Source organism: Nuphar pumila, chromosome 2, assembly GCF_984573655.1.
Source record: "Nuphar pumila chromosome 2, dmNupPumi1.hap1.1, whole genome shotgun sequence".
NCBI lineage: Eukaryota > Viridiplantae > Streptophyta > Magnoliopsida > Nymphaeales > Nymphaeaceae > Nuphar > Nuphar pumila.
In genome coordinates this window covers 14970739-14992984 of record NC_143250.1, presented here as the reverse complement: position 1 = coordinate 14992984, position 22246 = coordinate 14970739, and the positions used below count along the sequence as shown (strand labels likewise).

General features: G+C 35.1%; 1 protein-coding gene and 1 pseudogene across 1 annotated transcript; one reads left to right on the top strand and one right to left on the bottom strand.

Moving 5' to 3' along the window:
- Positions 1 to 12519: 12519 nt before the first annotated feature.
- Positions 12520 to 13059, bottom strand: LOC149844844 (spliceosome-associated protein 130 A pseudogene; annotated as a pseudogene).
- A 4938-nt stretch (positions 13060 to 17997) lies between these two features.
- LOC149844843 (uncharacterized) lies at positions 17998 to 18222 on the top strand. Its single transcript, XM_089986367.1, has one exon. It carries the CDS (start codon positions 17998 to 18000, stop codon positions 18220 to 18222), a length of 225 nt encoding a protein of 74 aa, XP_089842493.1.
- Positions 18223 to 22246: the final 4024 nt, after the last annotated feature.

Sequence of the window (22246 nt, the reverse complement as noted above, 5' to 3'; positions counted from 1 at the left end):
AACTCTCAAAGACATGTTACGAGTCTGTGTTCTGAATTAAAAAGATGATTGAGACATGCACGTGGTACTTGTCGAGTTTATTATAACAATAGTTATCACACTAGCATCGAGATGGCTCCTTTTGAGGCTTTATACGGAAGGCCCTATCGATCTTCTATGTATTGGAACAAAGTTGGTCACCAGACTATAGATTCACCAATTGTACTTTAGCACTACATTCAAAAGGTGCAAATGATATGAAACAGGTTATGTACAACCTAGAGATAGCAGAAGAGTTATGCAGACCAACGTCGTAAAAAACTCACTTTTGATGTGAGAGATTTAGTCTTTGTCAAGGTATCTCTTACCAAAAGTGTGTTCTTATTTGAAAAAAAAGGAAAATTGAGTCCCAGATATGTTGGCCCCTTTGAAATTCTAGAACTGGTTGACGAAGCAGCATACTTTTGTGATGATACCTCCTCAGTACATACAAATCCATAATGTCTTTCACGTGTCTATATTGATAAAATACATTCATGATCCATCACATATTATTCAGTACGAAGATGTAGATATAAGAGAAGACTTGACTATGGAGGAGAGGCCAATGGAGATTGTTGACCAAAGAGAACATGTATTGAGATAAAAAATCATTCCTCTTGTTAAGGTGTGTTGACAACATCATGGTATCAAGGAATGTAAATAAGAACCCAAATCTAGTATGAGGGGAAAATACCCCAAATTATTTGAATGGTCCTTGTATCTAATTTCAATGATGAACTTTTTTTAAGGAGAGAAGGATAAAATATCTGTGAGATTTTCCTAAATATTCAAATAATAAAGATAAATTTTTATGTCTAAATTTTGGGTCAAATTTTTAATTTAATTTGAATTTCAATTTTGAGTTTGAATTTCAAGCTATTTTGAATGTCAATTTGGTTTAAATTTTATTTAAGATTTCATTTTAATTTGGATTTGAATTTCATTTAAAATTTAGTTTCAATTTGAAGTGAATTTCATTTGAGATTTAATTCCAATTTGAGTTTCAATTTAATTTGGATTTGAATTGAATATAAAATTGAATGTGAAACTGAATTAAATTTGGATTTGAATTAAATATGAATTAGAATTTAGAATTTGACTTAATTTGGATAGCTAACACATGTGCACATCTATATTGAAAATCTTAGATTTAAATTCATTTTATTCAAGTCGTGATAGATTTTTTACTGATTGATAAATTTTGTCCACTGACTAATAAATTTTGTTCACAGAGTTCTGAATTTAGAACTTGTGTTTTAAGCATGTCATAGTTCTGAAAATAAATTGGTTGAACATAGATTGGTTTTAGAGCTTACCAGATGGACACACGACTTGTTAGAGTAAAGTTTGTAGGCCTAATGAGGCTATGTGGTTGTGTCTTCTATTGTGAACATGTGTTGAATCATATGCTATAATTTTCTATTATATTGTTAAAATAGATTGCATGTTATGTTAATATGCTTGTATGATGTTATTATATGCAGTATTATATTATATGTTATTATTATGTGCTATAAGACAAGAAATGCATGCATGTATATGTGAAGGAATGAGCTTATGGTTCAAGGAATTAATGTAGCGCCATGAGTGCATGAATTTGATATATTGCATATGATTATGTTCTTATGTGCTATAAGACATGAAATGCATACGTTGATGAATGAATTTGTGATTCAAGAAACTCATGTAGTGCTATATATATATATATATATATATATATATATATATATATACCTGTGTGTGTGTGGCATATGATGTTGATGATATGTTATAAGACATGAAAAGCATGCATGCATACGGGATTGCTCATGAATGAACAAGGGGTTGATGAGAACCTATGGCATGCTAAAAGTATACCAAGTTATGAAAAATACATGCACATATAAGTTTTTTGGTTATTGTCTTCTTAAGAAAGTTGCTCGACTAGTTTAAAGGTACCAAGGCATATTGAATGGGTTATTAAAATGAATAAGTTAAACAAAATGTGTAACCCATGAATGGGTAGTATGATGCTCATGCCATGAATGACTGTGTAAAGTTACCCTGGGGGGGTACTTGGGCTACTGAGCCATGTTGTGCTAATTGATATATAGTACATGTGAAAAATATAATCACACCCTTAATAAAGAGGACCCAATAACCCATTCAAATTGTGGCTTACCTTGGCAAGGGTAAGTGGTACACACTCTGATAGACCACATTTAATTTTTTGTTGAGAGCAATGACGTCTCATTAGTCCCTTGTCCTTGAAGCTTAGGAAGTCGAACTACCAATATGTCTTACGTGATAGATCTGTATCTTCTTTAGAAGTTTATGATGCATTGTATTTTTATGCTTCCATTAGTGAAATTTTCTCTAGATCACAGATCACTCACAGTGGGTCCAACTCAATTAAGGCACTCAAGTTATTAAAATACATAGCATAATAAACCCTAAAGTTGACTCTCTGTTTTGACATCTGACCCTATAAGTGCTTGTATGAATACATATTGGAGATAAACAAAGACCTTAAATGTAAACACATTTATTATGTGAAAACATGCCCTAATAATTCAAATGCATAATGATGAACATGTTCTTGTTCTTTGGCATATTGCATAAAAGTATTGCTATGGTTGTTCAGTTGAGTGTCTTATGATGATTATGTTGCAATATATATGTTCTAAGTGATGTGTGAATTCATGTATGTTTATATCTATTCACATATGCATTGTTATTATCTTTCTACTGAGACTTAACGAGTCTGACCCTTACATTACCAATATTCAGGTAATGAATAGGAAGTTGGTGTGATGGTGGGATGCTATGGGTGGTGCCAAGAATCATTTCTTTAGATCATAGATTTGTTTTTGAAAATAATTTATGAATTGTTAAGACTTGTTATTTAATTATATTTTCAAACAATTCAATCAATTTATGAATAATATTTTCTTATTGTCATATTGGATATCGAACTTCAGAGTTGAAATTGAATCATGAGTTAGACCTAGACCCAAGTCCAATACTAGAGTTGGATCCAATCCCATGTTGTGTTTAAATATCTGTAACCCGCCTGAGATTTTTAACCAAAACTAAAAACAAATGTTTTCATTGTATTTTTTATTTTTTTTAGAAAAAGTTTTTGTCTTTGGTTGTCTTCTTCTCGGAATGAGTTCTAGTGAGCTATTAAATGCTAGTGCTTACGGACAAGCTGACTCCCTAGCGCTTAGTCTGGTTAGAGTAATGTCATAGATAAGGCCTTGTATAAAAAAAATAATGTATTTTCAGATTAAAATTTTATGGCATTACAGGATTGAATGAGCAATCCAATACATATTGATAAAGAGATAAACCATTTCTATTAACCTTTATCTCCAAAGCATGTTGGGCTAGAAAGTATCATTTCAAATGTCTCTGTTGTATTATGAAGGTTTTGCCTAAAAGCTTGTTTGCCTTTGTCTTTTAAAAAAAGTTTGTCACTTACAAAGTTGTCAATCGTCTTTAGTGTGATCTTAATCCACAAGACACTTATTTAATCTTTTATCTAACCTCGCTTAGCAAGGACTTCTTGCTTAGAGTTACTGAGTTCAAGGAAAATAATCCTATAAAACAATATATTAGCTTAGTCTTCGGTCCAACTTCATTTGGCAAGATGTCTCTACCTATATAGATAGGCATTATAGAGAGACTCTTGTGTTAAGCTATGTACACAGTTTTATCTATCACTTGCACCATCAACCGCCAATGTCTATATCTTTGCATAAGATTTTCTCAAAAAGTACAATGTCATAGTCAATCTTTTGCTCTTTCTAAAATCGATGTGTCTACTTTTTTGTTATCAATGGAGCTTCACATACTCAATAACAAAGATGAGCATCTATAGACAACCCAATTTTGATTGAGTCATTTCATATACCAAATATCCCTTGCTTTCAGCTTATTTCAAAAAAGGCTAACTTCAATCTTATTTTTATCCTTAAAATGCTTCCTCATGGTTTAATGCAAAAGATGAATTAAACTAGAGGATTTTAGCTTTCAAACAAGCTAAAAATAAGGTCAAGCTGACACAGAAATCAAAAGTTATGGCCAAAACTTGATATATCGTTAAGAGACATACTTGAATTGTTGTCAGTATTTGACCTAAACCATGATGTGTCATCAGTAGTCAGCCTAACCAATGATGTGTCATTAGCAATTTCTTAATGACACATTGAATATCGTTAGAAAGTCCAAGTATCTTTAGCAGCATGTATCATTAGCAACATGTGTTGTTAGCGATTCATTTGATTCAAAACATAAATCATTTTGGAGACAAACCCTCTAACTTCCCTATCCTTAACTCATAAAGTCATGAGACAGGATCCATTGAATCTAGCCTACCCCTTGGATCCCTAAAGCCTATCTAGTATCCAATCAGAAGAGCCATTTCAAACTTCGACTAATACCTTAATTCCATATCATCCTTGGATGGACCCGAATCTACAGATCTAGGATATATGGGAATTATGCCAAAAACCCACCTAAAAACTATAAATAGGGCTTCAGTCACCCCACCCCAAGCAACTAGAGTTCAAGATCTAGTTATGTCTATACTCTGCCACAATCCCTACCTCTCTATACTTAGCCTCCTAACCTAGTTGAGCCCACTTAGCCTAGCCTAGGACCCATATCCCTTAATTCACCTATCTTCGGAGCTTATGCCTAGCTGAAGTGCTATTTGAGCTTCACTGCACTCGTTATATCATAGGAAAGGTCTACCTAAGTCTGAGGTGAGATTTGGTTTGATTTTTTATGTTTATTTCATTTATTTTCTATATTTCCTAAATGTGGAATTTCTTAACCTTTGTATATTGTTCATGATTTTTGCCTTTTCTTGAGCGTTGGTGTTGCTCTTCATCATCAACCTCACATTTCTTTTAGGACCCGTGTATGAGGTATAAGCACCCCACAAGTTGAAGATTGTGTTAAAGATTTTGAGATTTTGGTGTGGTTGATCCCTGCTCAGCAGAGGAATAACTTAAAAAGAGAACCCCAGAACTTTCACATTTGGGTTTAGTTTTTTATTCAAATATAAATTTTTTTTTTTGGAAAAACCCTTTTTTTGTTTTTTAAAAATTGGGGATCCACAAACTCAAACTCCACTAACTTTGTTATTCAAAACTTTAGATTGGTCTAGATAAACTAGGACTCTGCCTCACTTCAGATAACCTTTTCCAAAAGATAATTTCATTCATTTGAATTTTAAGTAAGATTGACTAAATTTAAAATTCATTATTCTTTAGAAAATTATAGGATAAAACATCTTTCTATAAAACTTGAAATTAATTTCAAAAGATTTTTAAAGAAAGCATACCTCTGCATATAAACATTTTATGAGATTGACTAGGTTAGAGAGCTTAAAACATGCTTGATGGAAAGCGATTCTTACTATTGGGGTCACCACTTAAGGTAAGCTTACTTGAGGACCATGTCATTAATAATGGATGATTATTTGGCCATGAATTTTAGCAAATTCTCATGCTGATAGTAACCTTTTTGAAATAGTTACACAAATTATTTTATTTTGATTTTTTTTGGAAAATTCTACAAAAATATTGTGTTAAGCCTTTTAGAACATAAGGAACCTCCTGAAAGAGCATGTTTTTGTTATTTTTCATGCTTTATAAGTGTTCATTATCATGAAAGCATGACGTTTTATATACATTTGATATTATTTAAGTTATGCATGATATTTAAACATAGATTATGATTAAATTTATGACATTTGTAATGTATTTTTTTAAAATTTATTTATGCATATAAGTTTATGCATGAACCTGTATTTTTTATGATATAATACATATTTTGTAATAAATATATATGCATTATCATGTGTGCATGGGCATGCTCCATAATACAAATATGTTTGTGGTAAAAGATTCTGTTCAACTGACTCATGCAATCACCAAAGTAATCTAAGTTGTATTAATTGAGGATTCTTTGGACCGTCTTAAGATTCAGTATTATGATTTTGTGTAACTTTATGAAACAATGATTCTACCCAAAGGTAGATCATTATGTTTCAAATTTACATAAGGTGTAATAATAGATGTGTATACTAGCCTATGAAGCATGTTCGTACACAAATGTACAATGCTGAATTGCCTTTAGTTACATGATCTGTTAGTTTCACCAATTGAAGTCAATTCCTTATGAATTAAGGAGACGAAACAGCTATGAGTATTATTGTTTCTATCAAAGTGAAATGATAATGGCTCAATTTTGCTTGTCTTAGAAAAGGTGAATAATAAGGGGTCTCACATTTACCTTCTCAATATTAATATTGTATAGAGAGATTAATCCCTCACTCATACAAAGAATTGAATAGTCACTCTGAAGGTTGTATATGAGAAGTAAGAGTGCTTAAAAAGATGCCTATGAGAAGTGGGAGTGCTGAAATAATCTTAGCATGTTGCTTTTGCAATCACGAGTGACTAAGAATATTGTAGGTGTCATCTCTCACTGCAGGAGAGTAAATGAATTTTTGAAATCCATTGGGACAGAAATTATTGATTTTATACGAGATTTTATCTCAGGTTATTTAAATTTAAAAGCTTCATTATAGATCTTGGTATAGTGGACTCTATTAAGAGGTCATTAAAGATCTTATGTGATAATGAAGTTGTCGTGTCATTTTTGAATACCAATAAAAGCTCAATCTTGTGTTGACACGTGAAGCTAAAGTATTTTATTGTTAAAAAAAGGACTGAGAATCATCTAATATGTATTGATACAATCGGTATGAAGAAAATGACTGTGGATCCCCTTACTAAAAGGCTAACACAAAGATTATATTCTCAACATATAAAGGGGATGTGTTTGTTTGATTCATTCTGATATATGATAGTGCATTATAATTATATGTGATCACGTAGATTCTCTATAGCTTTGTATATTATTGATTTTACATAAAAAAAACTCTCATTTAGGTAGAGAAAATAGTAGAATAACAATATTAAAGGATCAATAAAATGGGTTAGAGACCAACATATTCATAAAGGTAATTTTAACATGCTAAAACACTGAAAATAAATTATATTGTAGTGCATGAAAATATGATATTTCATAAAAAAAGTATTTATTTTCATGATTCGTATGATTCATTATTGTGATACAGGATAGCATGTGAACCTACATTAAAATTGAATCAAGATAACAGTAAAACCTTGATGAAGTGTTTTTTAATGCCAATGGGTCAAGTGGGAGAATGTTGAAATATGGATCGGATCCAACACCGACTATTTTTTTCTTTTTTTCAATGTTTTTAACATTTTTGATTTTTTGATTTTTAGGCCAGCCTTAGGTCAAAAAATGACTGATTTAATGGTGACCTTGCCAGGGGGCACCAACCTTGCCGCCTTTCGATCATGGCCCAGCTATTTTTTCTTTGTTTGAACATTTTATTTAATTTTTGGATTTCTGGCCATTTTGTGTCTAACCATGGTGGTACCAGCCCGACTATTTTCTTGTTGGTGGCTGACTAAAATATGGTCTATCCAATTTTCTCTTTTTTTCAATATTTTAAACTTTTTTTTATTGTTTACCCATTTTTCAGATAGCCATTGGCCATTTTCTAGCCAGCTATCAATTGGGAAATGGCGGGACCAATGCCGACCTTATTGAGTTGGATCAGACCAACCATTTTTTGGCTGGAGGCAAGCTTGAAAATGGTGTATCCATTTTCCCTTTTTCTTTTTACTTGTTTCATTCTTTTTTGTTTTTTTGGGGTTGTCTTGTCGTTTTCCGACATTTCGAGGAGTAGGAACGCAAGATGTGCATAGTCTTGAGTTGCAATCTTCATCTTGTTGGCTCTTTACCTATGGGATGAGTGAGAATCATCAAATGTAATCACCATCTCATCTTGAGTGTTATCTCATCTTGAGTGTTATCTTGTAATTCATTTATTAAATGAGAAATAGAATGTTTGCCTTTCTTCTCAAAAAAAAATTATATTCTTTTAGCTGAAAAATCATCGAAAAGTGGTCATCAATTATATTTTTTTTTATCTTTTTTTGAGTTTTGAAAATCCAAAACATATTTTCTTAAGTTTTGGGTCATTCAAACAACACAAAACTGGGTTTTTGAAAAACCAAGTTTGTCAAAAAAACAAGTTTATGGGCAAAACCAAGTTTGTGAGAACTTAATTGTCCATGTTCTTGGTTCTTATGTAAATGTTAAGCAGGTAGAATTGGAGCTTTTTAATATGTAATAGGGCTAGAACTGCTCTGCTGTGGGGCCCATACACACTTTTTTTTTTATTAAAATTGGTTATCTCAAAACAAATCAGGACCTGGATGGAAAACTGTTCAAGGTACCTTGGATGCCATTCTTCATGAAAATAAATGACACTCAAAACCCATCAAATAAGATGGTTCCTACCAAGATGGGTCCTATAAGAAGTTTTCATTGCACTAACTTCTTAGATGAACGGCACCTATCACTGACAAATGGACCGGTGAAATACGTCCAAGACAAGAGCCTTTTAGTCTGTGTTTGGGTGCTGCTCCTTTTCTTGATGGTCCCCAATTGGACCTGCTTCTCAGTGTATGGCCCAGTGAAACAAATACCAATGCAGAGGAACTGAAGTTCCAAGGTGGCCCTCTTATAGGGCCCATATTGTCCTTTGTCTTATAGGGTGTTTGTTTTCTCGTGTAAAGAAAAATATGCGGCCCAGGTGAGAAGAAGATGATGGGTCTGCCTTTTACACCAAGGCCACTTCTCTCTCAACCCTATGAAACAAACGGGCTCCAAGAGACGAAAGCATATCTAAGATCTTTTTTTATGATGGACAAGCGTGGTCATAACCCTTAATTATGATAGTACAACCTATTCGTCCCACTTTCTCATTCCACCCATGGTCAACATTTTTGTAGTTTAAATTAAATACTTAACCTTTTCTTTTGCACCTTAAGCTGTTGGTTTAAGAATATCAACATTGAAGCTAATACAAGCTGCTAGTAAATATTCACAAACAAAGGATAATTGGTGACCGCCCTTAAATCTTGTGTAATTTTCTTATAAGCATCTAACATACTGTATATTTATGTTTAGCTACCTCAGGTTTCAAATATTTAAAGTAAGTACCTAACTTTTCTAGAAATTGTTCATACCACTGCCCGAGTTGCTTTTCTCTCCGAAATTATTTATTTAGCCCTTAAGTCTAGTTAAGAAAATAAAATTCATTAATTTAACAAAGGGTTAAAATTATCATTTTTGAAGTAGCTAGGTAAATTAAAAGCAATTCAAGCAGTCATTGTGCAAACATTTGGAAAGTTGTATCGCCTTCTCTCTGAAAATACTTGTTTAGCCCCTAAGTCTAGCTAAAAAAAAAAAAATCAAAATCAATCATTTAAAAGAGTCATATTGCCATTTTTATTTAGACGTTTCATCTTTCCAAATAAGTACAGAAGACGGGGGGCTCTCAGTAGGGCTGGGAAACAAGCGAGCTGCTCGTGGCACAACTTATGCTCGGCTTTTGAAGTGCTTGTTATATATAAAATAGGCTCGAAAAGCCAATCATGAAAAGTAGGCGTTCAGCTCAGCTCAGTTCATATAAGATTGTTGAGTAGTAATAAATATGTAGTACGTAACAGAACATTGAAGTAATGTGATTTTCAAGCAATAGGTTTTGAGATAAAACCTTGCTGCTTCCAGCTCTGAAATTGTATATTTGTTTGTGAACTTATCATTTCCGGCTTCGAAACAATGCATTTTTTTTTATAAATAGAACAGCTCGAGCTCTCATCGTTTAACTCGGGCTTATCTTTTTGAGAAGAATTTAACTCAGGCTTATCATGAGCTCATCAAAAACTTTAGTCGGCCATCACAGGAATTGAGTCAAGCTTGAATACTTTGAGTTCTGCTCTTTCGGCTCATTTATAGACCCTTGTTTGAATGTACATCTGATTACACGTCCCATCCTCAATTGATTTACTAGTGGTGTGTAAATCTTGTTTATTTACAAAAAAAAAAACATGGGAAACTTGTGATTCCATACTCTGCAGTCCAGTCGGATCTCCAAGTTTAGAAAGCCTTTTGCTCTCTCTCTCTCTCTCTCTCTCTCTCTCTCTCTTATACTCCAAATGGAGCGTTCCACACCCACAAAGTGTATAGATCGTTGCTCTCCCAAGGGACAGATTGGTTTCCTGAGCGTGCGTTATGGGGTAAGGGCCCTTCTCCAAGATCTCGGTTCTTGGCTTGGTTAATTTTGCATGATAGGGTTCAGACTCACAGTTATTTAAAGAAGTTGAGCTTTCAGTTTCCAAGTTGGTGTGTGTTGTGTCAAGCTGCTGAAGAAACTACTTTTCATTTATTTTGGTCTTGCCCAATCTTTGTGGCCCTATTTAATAGGACGTGGAGATCTCCGAACGTAATTGTCAAAGAAGAGTCTTTTGCGCTTGATCTTCTCCTGGGCCCTATTGAAATTAGACGATGCAAGCGGTGGAGACTGATCTGGAAGACATGGTTGCTTACTACTTGGTGGTTTGTTTGGATGGCACGCAATGATGCTACTTTCCTTCAAATTCTGATCATCTTTAATCATCTTGTCCATAAAATCCTGGTTGATGTATATGCAATATTACGTATGCATCTTAGAGACCTCTCCTCTCATCTGAACGACGTTCACTCAGCGGTGGTTTCTTCTAATCCTGCGGATCCTGGTTGAGTAGGCTTTGTTGTTTTGTTGCTAGCTGTCTGTAGTTTCTTTTCTTTAGCTTTGTTTTTTCTATATTTTAGCTTTGTTTCTTCTGTGTCTGGTTCATGGGTTCAACATTTTGTTGGAGTATTAATGTTGATACTCTCTCTCTCTCTCTCTCTCTCTCTCTCTCTCTTTGCCATTGTTACAGAACTGCAAACCATAACTACCTGTTTTATTTTATCTAATACAGACATTTACATGATACTACTGTGAGCAATATCAATTGGGAGGGTCGGAAGGAGATCAAACTTATTTGCCAAATAACTCCAATAACATCAGTGAAAAGGGAAGGATGCAAACGCATGTCAACACAGAGAGCCGAAAAGAGATCAACGTTACTTAAAAGTGAAACTCAACAAAGCGTTGAGACCCACAAGCACAAACACAAACACAACAGCATAACATGAGAACACCAATAACACAAAAAACTCATTGAGGACCACAAACATCTATATGAGGATCGGTTTGTGGCAGAGGCAGGTCTTTGAGATATATGCGTAGATAGCATACACAGAGAGACAGAGAGACACATGGGTCTAAATTAAACGACCACAGCAAGCTAGCCAGCTAATTCCACCGACAACTACTTGCAAGACCATCAGGATACATACTAGATCCATACCATGCTCACATGTGAGAAAATTCTATTGCAGACGGCTCAAACAGCTAGAGTCAACGTCGTGAGTGAAGAAAGGAGTGTTTCCAGAGATGGGTTGGTGGCGCTGACGGTTATATATGGTTTGAGATGGTGGGAAATAGATGAGGCAGTGGCTAATCATGGGGAAGTTGGCTTGGGAGAAGTGGGCAGTTCCGGCAAGGTTGGCTTTGGGAGAGTTGGGGGAATGGCAGGAAGTGTTGGTATAGGAACGGTGGGTAACGGTGGCAGTTCAGGCTGGGGAAGAGTGGGTACTGTAGGAAGTTGAAGCTTGGGAAGAGTGGGGATGGTAGGAAGAGTTGGCTGTTCTGTTTCCAATAGATACCGGCCAGCTTGACAGAGTTCACAGCTTAGCACTGATACAGAGATGAGCAGAGCTAAGAAGAGAAGGAATCGAGAAGCCATTGTATGGATTCTGTGTGCCTTTTTCAAAATGAAACCTAGAACTTGGGCAATGGATGTGATGCTTCAAGTGGTGATGAGCAGAAAAGCAGCTTAGGCAGGGAATTTATAGAAGAAAAATTGCAAGGTTACATAGTTGTGTTGGTTAAGGTATCTTCCTAGTAGCTTTAATTGCTTATGGTGTGCAGGTCTTCAAAATTTTCTAAAGTTAAACTCATCCACAAACATGCCTACCCTATGGATAAGCTCTCAATGGGTAGGATTTATTTTCTAATCTGATCGGTGACATATAGCTCGATTGCCTAGTAGGTCCAATATGATTTTTGGGGCCATGCTGGATTTCTATCACGTGGAGCATACAGTGGTGGTGAATTGTGTTTCACTACATATCAAATCTCTCTCACAACGTGCCTGCAAATTTTTTGAAGAGGAATCAAGCTCTACCAGGTTAGGCCTAATACAGGTCATGTCTAGATGAATATATGGATCCGACCTAGGGTTCGTGTAAGGTGCAAAACGTGCATCAGTTTTGGGGTCTGCGTGGACGAACAGAAACGACCATTTACCACTTCAAGTTTGCACGTACGCCTCAGTACGTCAAGCGTACGCCTCAGAGGCGAGGCACACGCTCAAGGTACTGAGGCCTTGCAGTGAGGCGTTTCAGGCTTGAAACGCACGCTTCACTCATGTGAAGCACGCCTCAAGTCGAAACGTGCTTCGTTTCTTAAGTGTACGCATCTGTGTAGTCCCTACAAACCGTCACTTTCCTACCAAAATCCGCCACCGGGGATGGTGACAAGCAGGTTGGCACCGTTGTCAATGGGCTCAGACCACTTGCGAGAGAGCCGAGGTCAAATTCGTAGAAGCTGAGATGCTTCTGAGCGTCAATGGCAGCATGGCCGGAGGGGTCCTGGTCGGCTTCGGAGTAGTCGAGCTCGATGGCGGCAAAGACGGAGTTGTCGCAGTCGACGGCAGCGATGGAGTAGACGAGGGTGTGGGACTTGTGAACCTCGAGAGGGGAGGAGATGGTGAGGCGAGCAGCGGTGTTGCGGTTGAGGACGTAGACGAGCTTCTGCTTCTCGCAGGCATCGATCATGACAGCACGGCCCTTGGGGTCGACGGCGAGGAACTGGCCGGGGACGATTCGGCGGCAGCTGGACTTGCCGAAGGTCTCCTGGTGGACCTTGTTGAAGGCGTTGTCGAAGGTCTTTTGGAGGACGATTCGGCGGCAGCTGGACTTGTCGAAGGTCCCTTGGCAACTCATTTTCTTCTTTTTTTTTTCTTTAGGGAAGAAGAGAATTTTTCGGTTGCTTCCTATGAATTGTTCAGAGAGAGAGAGAGAGAGAGAGAGATGAGAATGCCCTAGGGGTCGGGGACTCGGGGGTGAAAATGGATCGGGTTCGATTGGACCCCAATTGATCATGATGCCTCGAGGCTTATGCATCGCTTCATAACATGCTCAACGCCTCGCTACGCCTCATCGCATTTAACAACCTTGGTTTGCAGTTATGATGGCAAGCAGCCAGAGAAAGTAACTTTCTTAATGACATCTTTTGAGTAAGGGCGGACTCGCCATCGTTGACGCATGCAACTCCACCGCTAGGATGAGTCAAAAAAATTTAAAACATCTTTTCAGTTATAAGTAGCAGGCCATAAGGAATTAGATCCAAATATGTCTACTATAATCATCTATAAAAGTAACATAATATGAGAATCATCATTTTGCCATAACGAGAGCTAGTCCCTACACATCTAAATGCATCAATTTAAAAGGTTCTTTTGACATAAAAGTTTTTTTGATATAAAAGTTCTAGATCCAAAAGGATTCATCTCATTTTGCCAAGTATACAATCATTATAAACAATTTTTTTCTTACAATGTTTTTTCTAAAAAGAAAATCAAGAGTTTGATAATTGTGGTGCATATCCATTGCCGCAAGGCCAAAGCAATGGGAAAACTTTTTGGAAGGGTGTGTTTGATCATGTGTCCTATACATGTCGTGGATGTTTGGGATGACGCAATGGATGTGCAAAAGGTGCATCCAAGAAATGGTGAATCACCATTCCACCCCTCCCCCTATTATGTCAAGAACAGGATGGTGGGGATGCTAAAAAGAAAATTGGGTAGGAGGCAGGGTCTCTCTCTCTCTCTCTCTCTCTGGTATGCATCAGCAACGAGACCAGCGATGAGAATAGCGGTGAGGTCGACTCTCTCTCCTCTTTCTTCGTTCCTTTCTCTCTCCTCCTTTTTCTTTTTTCTACCTCTTCTTCTTTGTTCCCCTCTCTCTCCTTCTTGGCTTTGCTTAAGTTTTTTTTTCACTGATTAAGGCTTTGAATAAAATAGGGATTTTCTTTGATTTGATTAAGGTTTTTTTCTTTGATTTTCTTTTATTAAGGATTTGAATCAAATGTCTTTAATTAGGGCTTTTAATATTTAATTTTGATTAGGGTTTTTTTCTTTCATTTTTTATTAGGGCTTTGAATCAATTTTTTTTAATTAGGGCTGCTTTTTTAGAGGAATTACGGCTTCTTATAGTTAATTTGATTAGGGCTTTTCTTGTATTTGATTAGGTTGGTTTTCCTTTGATTTCCTTTGATTAATATTTGAATTATAGTTTTTTATTTTTAATTTTATAGTTTATTTATATTTTGTTTGGTTTTTATGATTTAATTTTCTTGTAGTTTAGGGTTTTTTTGGTTTATTTATGATTTGTTTTCTTGCATTTTAGGGTTTCTTGATTTCTTTATGGTTTTTGCATTTGTATATAATAAATTTTTATATCTTTCTTCAAATTACTCAAAATTTAAACAATTTTTCATACTTGGATCCAGTTTGAGATCCATATTTGATGCTAAAATTCATAATTTTTTTGATAAACTTTCATAATTAGATCCAATATGATAACGATTAAAGCATTTATATAAAAAAAGATCAATTCTTATCTTTTCTCAAATTACCCAAATTTTAAATATTTTTTGGTTTTTAGATTCATATCTAGAGTTCAAATCTATAATAAATATGTTAAAACACTCATATGGTGGGGCAGATCGAATTGTACAATCCAAAATACCTCTCCCATTATATATATGTGTCCAAGCTGTCCGCATAGCATAAAAATCAAATACCTGGCACAATGAATACAACTTCTTATCCAGTCTAAACAAATTAACAGAGGACATAATACAGTTGTTAAATAGTGTTATGCTTGTTATGTTATGTTGTTCCATCTAATCTTGGACAAGCAATCAAACACACCTAAAAGGTTCAACTGAATAGGACATGTAAATGTGGCACCTCCAAGGCCAGTAAATTTTGGCACGTCCAAAGCACTCGGTGGTTTCTTTCTTCATTAAAGCAAAAAAACAAACTTAAAAAAAAAAGGTCATCCTTGTTGAGACGTGGTTGGATCCCAAAATATCCTGTGTAACCCTCCTCAAGAATTCTTCAGAAGACACTATTAAAACTTGGTCATGAAACGTGAATCCTTTGTCACCAATTTTTTGGAGAATGATACGACACGGATTTTTTATTTAATTTTTACTCAATAAAAAAACTATTTTTGATATTTTAATGTTAAAAAATACATGTTTATTAAAATAAAACATTACAAATTTTGTCCATGCATGTTGTGTCTGTGCTCACTTGCCATATCGTGTCCTATCATGTCACAAGGGACTTGCTGCCAAGTTGACGTGTCCTTGTGACATAGCGGTGAGTCCAACCAACCATGGGTCAGCCGGTCAGGAAGCTATATAGTTGGGGATATTGACCAGCATATGACCCAAAAGTCCGTTTCTCGTCGTCCATACACCATGGTTCCAGTTTTGGAGAAAACCTTTCATAACTTTGCACTCAAGTCACAGGGACAGGCCATTTTGAACGTGTCTCGTGTCCGAACATGTTATGACACGAATATGAACACAAAAATAGTTCAATAGATAAACAAAAATGCGTTTTCATATGAGAGCATTTTTTATGCAGTGACACTGCATGATGCATTTCCGCTGATACCACTAACAGCCACCCATGCATGTCACAAGGGCATTTTTAATCAATAAATTTTTTGATATTTTAATATTAAAAATAAGTTTTTTATTAAAAACACTTAAAGTTATTAGTAGTATCAAAATAATAGCCGTACGTGTTGATATCTTAATAAAGTATAAACATTTAAAAAGCTGTTGATATTTTGAAAATATCTTGAATTTATCAGTATTCTTCAAAAACTAAAATTGTGATGTTTTAAATAAAGGCTTGATTTGGAAAATATAACTATATATTTTCAGTATTTCATCGATTTTCCAATTAAAATACCAGTAAATTTCGTGATATTTTGAAACCGTTGCCGAAATTTGTGACACATGGTTTCAGGGCTTAATTTTTAGATTCAACATTGGGTCAACATTGGGAGGAATCCCTCTTATCTAAGCGACATCGATCTTGAGAATCCAACGGTCGATAGTTCTTCATTCTTGACGCTGAAACCATGGAACCCCACATATCTAGACCGTTGGGCTGTTCGTTCCTCTAGATGCAAGCAAGCACGTGAGAAAGTATCCGTTACGACTTGATCCGTTACAACTCGAACGTTGGGGCAACCGATGAACTGTACCACGGGGACAGTGACCACCGTCCCACCCATGAGTTATATATATATATATATATACCACCGACTAGGTCTGCCATCTATCTCTGTTCATCTTTTATTTGTTTGGATCTCTGCAATTAACTGGGGAATTTCAGGATTTCAGTTTGCTCTTTTTCTTGATTTGGCACCATTGATAACAGTCATATCCAACTAAAGGTACGTTTCCTCCTCAAAACTGTCTTGGGTTCTGCCTTTTCTTCCCATTTTTCATCATTAATCTTGTTTTTTTATTAAGATGGGAAACGTTTTTTCCAAAGTTGGTCTGAATTTTAGAGAGATCTCTTGAATATAAATGCAATCTTGCATTGTTCTTGAATCAGACTATGCCAAATCTCTTTTGTTTGCTGATTTCTCCTTGAGATTTCGTCGATTGCACCTGTTCCTTCCCATTTTCATCATTAATCTCGACTTTTGTTAGGGTGGGACTCGATTTCTCCAAAGTTGGTCTAATTTTTAGAGATATTTATTGAATTTACATGCATTTTTGTCAGGCTATTTTACAAAATTTCTTTTGTTTGCTGATTTCTCCTTTAGATTTCTTTGTTTCCACTTCTTTTCTTTCCTTTTTCTCTTTATGTTTTGAATTCAAAATTATGTTTTTTTATTCTTTTCTACTCCACCAAGTATTAGTCCTGTTTCTTTATGCTTTTGGTTCTGTTCTTTGTCTTGTTAGGAATTTCTTAACTGCAATCATAACTATCTTTATATAGTTAATTCAATAGTTTCAATTAAAGGGTGACTTGAACATTGCTAAGATTCTTCATCTGTTGCTCAATTGGACATTTGGATCCCGATAAATGAAAAGCGCTTCTATTTGGATCTGGAGTTCTCTAAGGTATAATGGGTCCAATTCAGTTAGGATGTAGCTTATACCAAACCCGACTAATCAGATTTCTTTCAATCGCTGGGATGTGAAATATTTCAAACCGAATCCGAATATGCTTGCTACAATAGAAACCGAATCCGATCCGAATTTAGATTTGTTATGAAAAAGTAAAACTACAATGGCTCAATGCTACAGTATTATACATTTGTTGACAAACTCTCACAACATTTATACATTGGAAACACGTGGTGCAGTTTTTTTTTTTTAAATTGTTTTTGTACATTTATGGCACTGCACAACTTTTTTTAAACCTTTTTTGAAACCATTTATTGCATTTAACAAAATTGAACACGCTTTATATCTTTGAAAAATACGTTTTAATTACATTGGTTTGCATCCATATAACCTAATAATAAGCATCCACTGGGATTCTCACTTGAAACCGAACCCGAGTCCGGATCCGACAATTTAATACTGAATGCAACCCGACTGTAATTTCGGATGTGCAACACCTTACCGAACCCGAGCAAAAGGATTCGGGTCAGGCGGATATCCGACCTAATCATGAATTGTTGACAATGGCATCCCTAGTTACCTGGAGATCATATTCAGATTGGATCCATAATGGATCCTATCTGAATTTGATCCATTTATCCTAGTGGTCTTGACTGTGAAAGAAGGTTGGTCTCTAATTAGTTACTCACCATGCTTGCTTTGGGACAGAGAAGATGGGTTTTGTTGTGGTGATCTCCCTCCCATTGATACTGTTTGCCATCCTTCTGGGGTTTGGGTGCTACTTCCTTGGTAGATCAAGGGGAAGGAAGGAGCTGCTCGCTACTGCTCAAGTGCATGTGGTTCCTGCACCTCCACCAGGAGCAGCCAAACTGGGCCCCACCTCTTCACCTCCTCCTCCTCCTCCAATCATGAAGCATGACAACTCCATGAACGTTTGATGGCTCTCTCTCTCTCTCTCTCTCTCTCTCTGTCTCTCTCTCTCTCTCTCTCATTATTTTTTGATGTACCCACAATAAATGCACCCACTGTATCAATGAATAGTCCATTGCCATTGAAATTATAATATGATGTTGTATGTTTGGTATCTTTTACTGATAACTTATAATATTGTTGTATGTTCACCCACTGTATCAATGAATAGTGCATTGCTATTGAAATTATAATATGATGTTGTATGTTTGGTATCTTTTACTGATAACTTATAATATGATGTTGTATGATTGATATCTTTTTCTGATAGCATTGGGTTTGTCACCACATGGCTGCAAGAAAATTTTGGGATCACTAAAGTTGTCAAAAAACGCTGTTGAGAGATGGGGTGTAAGAGGAGGGGTTAAGGAGAACAAAAGATTGGGAAGGCTGGTGCAACAAAGGGGGGTACAATTGTTATTTTTGTAACATACAACTATGGTCAATGCCTAACCATGGTTAACTTGTCACCAATTTAAAAGGACTATTGCGGAGACCAATTCGCAAAACCACATTAAGGTGGGGGCGATTTTGCACTTTTGTTCTCCTTAACCATGGTTTTGCGAATGGTTATTTTTGTAACATACAACTATGGTCAATGCCTAACCATGGTTAACTTGTCACCAATTTAAAAGGACTATTGCGGAGACCAATTCGCAAAACCACATTAAGGTGGGGGCGATTTTGCAAATCGACGATAAGGAGGGGGGCTATTTTGCAAAACACCTGAAAAAAAAGCCATGGTTTACTTGACACCGACTTAAAAGATTGGGAAGTTAGGAAGAAGGCATCAGAGGGTACAGTGGTCATTTTGTGTAACATGGTCAATGCCCTAACCATGGTTAACTTGACACCAACTTAAAAAGATGGACTATTTTGGGGACCAATTTGCAAAACCATATAAGGCAAGGACAATTTTTGTAAATTGATAATAATGTGAGGACTATTTTGCAAAACACCCAAAAAAACCATTGTATAAACCAAGGTTGTAAAAATGGTATAGGTCATTTACAGGTGAATCGGTTGATACTGATTCTCAACTGAATTGTGAAATGAATCAGCCTGCGAACTAATATTAAAAATATTACAAAACTATTTTGTAACATTTTTATTTACTTGAAAAAATCCAAATCGGGTCAATTGCAAATCGATTTTTTACTGATTTTTTTTATAAGGATCACATTTGTGCGGTTAGATTTAAGAAAGAACAAAAAATCATGAAAATCAGAGTTCATATGGTAGTTCTCATATTCTATATATAGAAAGAGAAAGAAGCTCGTAACAGTAGACGCACAAAGCGTCCACTGTTAGTGGATGGATGCTTCTCTGCCATTGAAATAATATTAAAAATATTCCAAAACTATTTTCTAACACTTTTTACTTAGATGAAAAAATCCAAATCGGGTCAATTGCAAATCGATTTTTTACTGATTTTTTATATGAGTCACTAGAAATATGGGCATTTCCATTGCTAGGAATCAACTGTTGAATCGTGTGTTTTCAATGAAAAATATGATTTTTGAATGCTTGATGAAGATTATGAGTTTGTTAATTTTAAGGCCTTAAAAGAATCTCATTTATTTATTATAATCGGATGATCCAGAAGCACACATCCATCACATTTGTGCGTTAGATTTAAGAGAAAAGAGCAAAACAATCATGAAAATCAGAGTTTCATATGGTAGTTCTCATATTCTAGTGACATTAGATGCACAAAGCTTCCACTGTTAGTGGATGCTTCTCCGCCATTGATCCGGCGTGATTCAACAAATATTGTTTTTGAACATAAAACATGCGGTGGTCGCGACCGTCAATAATGCTCTGGAATACACTAAATCGAACTCGCAAGGCACGTCTGATTCTCATTCAATATGCATCTATTGTTACATACCTCTCTCTCTCTATATATATATATATATCTATCTATCTATATATATATATATATATTATCAAAATATGTAAACTAGTATGAAACAAGATCTGCATAGTTTTTTTTTGCAAATCTAACCCTGTAGATGCATTTGGCGTGGTCCATTTGCTTGAAATTGACTATTGGATCATCGCCAGAAATATGATTTTTTATGCTTGCATATTTACAAAAATTCTAAGCCATTCATTTTCAAGTTATAAAATATCCTTCTTATATCATATGGATGATCCAAGAGGATGTTTCTATAAACCCATGCATCTAGAGTACGGTGAAATTTTAGAAAAAAAAAACTATGAAAATCTCAGTTTATACATGTTTACATATTTGACTGGTTTACGTATTATATATATATATATATATATATATATATATATATATATATATATATATATATATATATATATATATGGTGGTATACACTTGATTTACATAGATCTAAGCTCAAAATGCAAAATTTAACCCTTGGATCATATTTAACATGTTGTATTTACTATTTTCATGTATTGAAGTTTACCTAAATATAATGTTTTATACCATTTCTAGACCACCCTTATTTTCTTTAATTGTGAGCCATTGATTTTCACCTTTTCAAAAATAGGATCTTATGAGGTATTAGACATGATAAAACCATCTAGTTAGATCTACCATTTGGTGGTTAGATCCATATAAACAAGTGTGTACCACCATAGTAGTGTCAATGGGTTGGGTTTGACCCGGAGCCGACCCGTACCAAACCCTATAGGGTCAAAATTTGGTGATAAATAAGGTCTGATTAAAATTAATATGTGGTACCGGGTATGGTTTGTGAAATTTCATACCAAACTCGGGCTTGACCTAAGTTCTGACAAAGATCCATAATTTCTCAATATAAAAAAGAAACAAATATTATTTTATTGGGTATGGACCGGGTTTGGTTCATGTAATCAAGCTCTAAACATGGTTTATCTTATGGTGGATCCGATTGGAGCCAGGTCTGGACCACATAATCTCAAATCAGGTATAGGTTTAGTTTCACCTAAATCCGTTCCAAACCTGACCTGTTGACACCCCAACTTTATGGTATCATGGTGTAGATATATAGGGTAATACATTTGTGCTAAATGGGCACTGTGCTAAATAAAATATGATATTGGATGTCTGGTACTTTTTTGCAATTCTAACCTCATAGATGCATTCAACATGATTGATTTAGTAGAAATCGTCACTTAGATTATGCATTTCTGATATAAAAATGGCATTTGGAGCCTTAAAAATTTATAAAAATTGTAGGATGTTGATTTTTGAAACCTCCTAAAAACCTAACCATCCATCATAATCTAATGCTCAAAGTAATGATTCCTATAAAAACAAGATATAATGTTAGAATTTAGGGAAAAAAGCTCAAAAATCTAATAGCATGTTTCATTTAACACCTATATATAGGTCTCATTTCTCGTTATGCCCCATAGTTTTGAAGTATTTTATGATAGATCCGAACCGTTAGATGTGTTTAACATGCTTGATTTAGTGGAAATCAACTCTTGGATAAGGTTTTTCGACAAAAAAACATGTTTTTATGAGCCAAGAAAATGGGTACCTTTGTAGCCATTTATTTTGGATCACCGGAAAAACCTATATACAGGTTAGATTTCAGTGATCCAAAAGCGGGTTTCCGCTCAACAAAACCTATAGATCACATCTATGGTGTTAGATGTGAAAAAAATGCAAAAAATGATTATTTTTGAGAGGGGCAGACAGAATGAGAAGAGGGGCAGACAGAATGAGAAGGTGGGCAGAAGGATCACATTACTCTCCCTCTTATATATATATATATATATATATATATATATATATATATATATATATATATATATATATATATATATATATATATATATATATATATATATATATATATATATATAGATAGATAGATAGATAGATAGAGAACTAGAATATGACAACTAGAAATATGGGTATTTCCAACCACCTGGACGTGCTTGGCATGGTGAATTTACTAGGAATCAACCATTGGATCATGTATTTTTGAAGAAAAATGCATTTTTTGAATGCTTGAATATTTA

What these genes read in the sequence shown, in the direction of transcription:
- LOC149844843 (XM_089986367.1), top strand. Translation starts at nt 17,998, where the DNA reads ATGGGTTTTGTTGTGGTGATCTCCCTCCCATTGATACTGTTTGCCATC.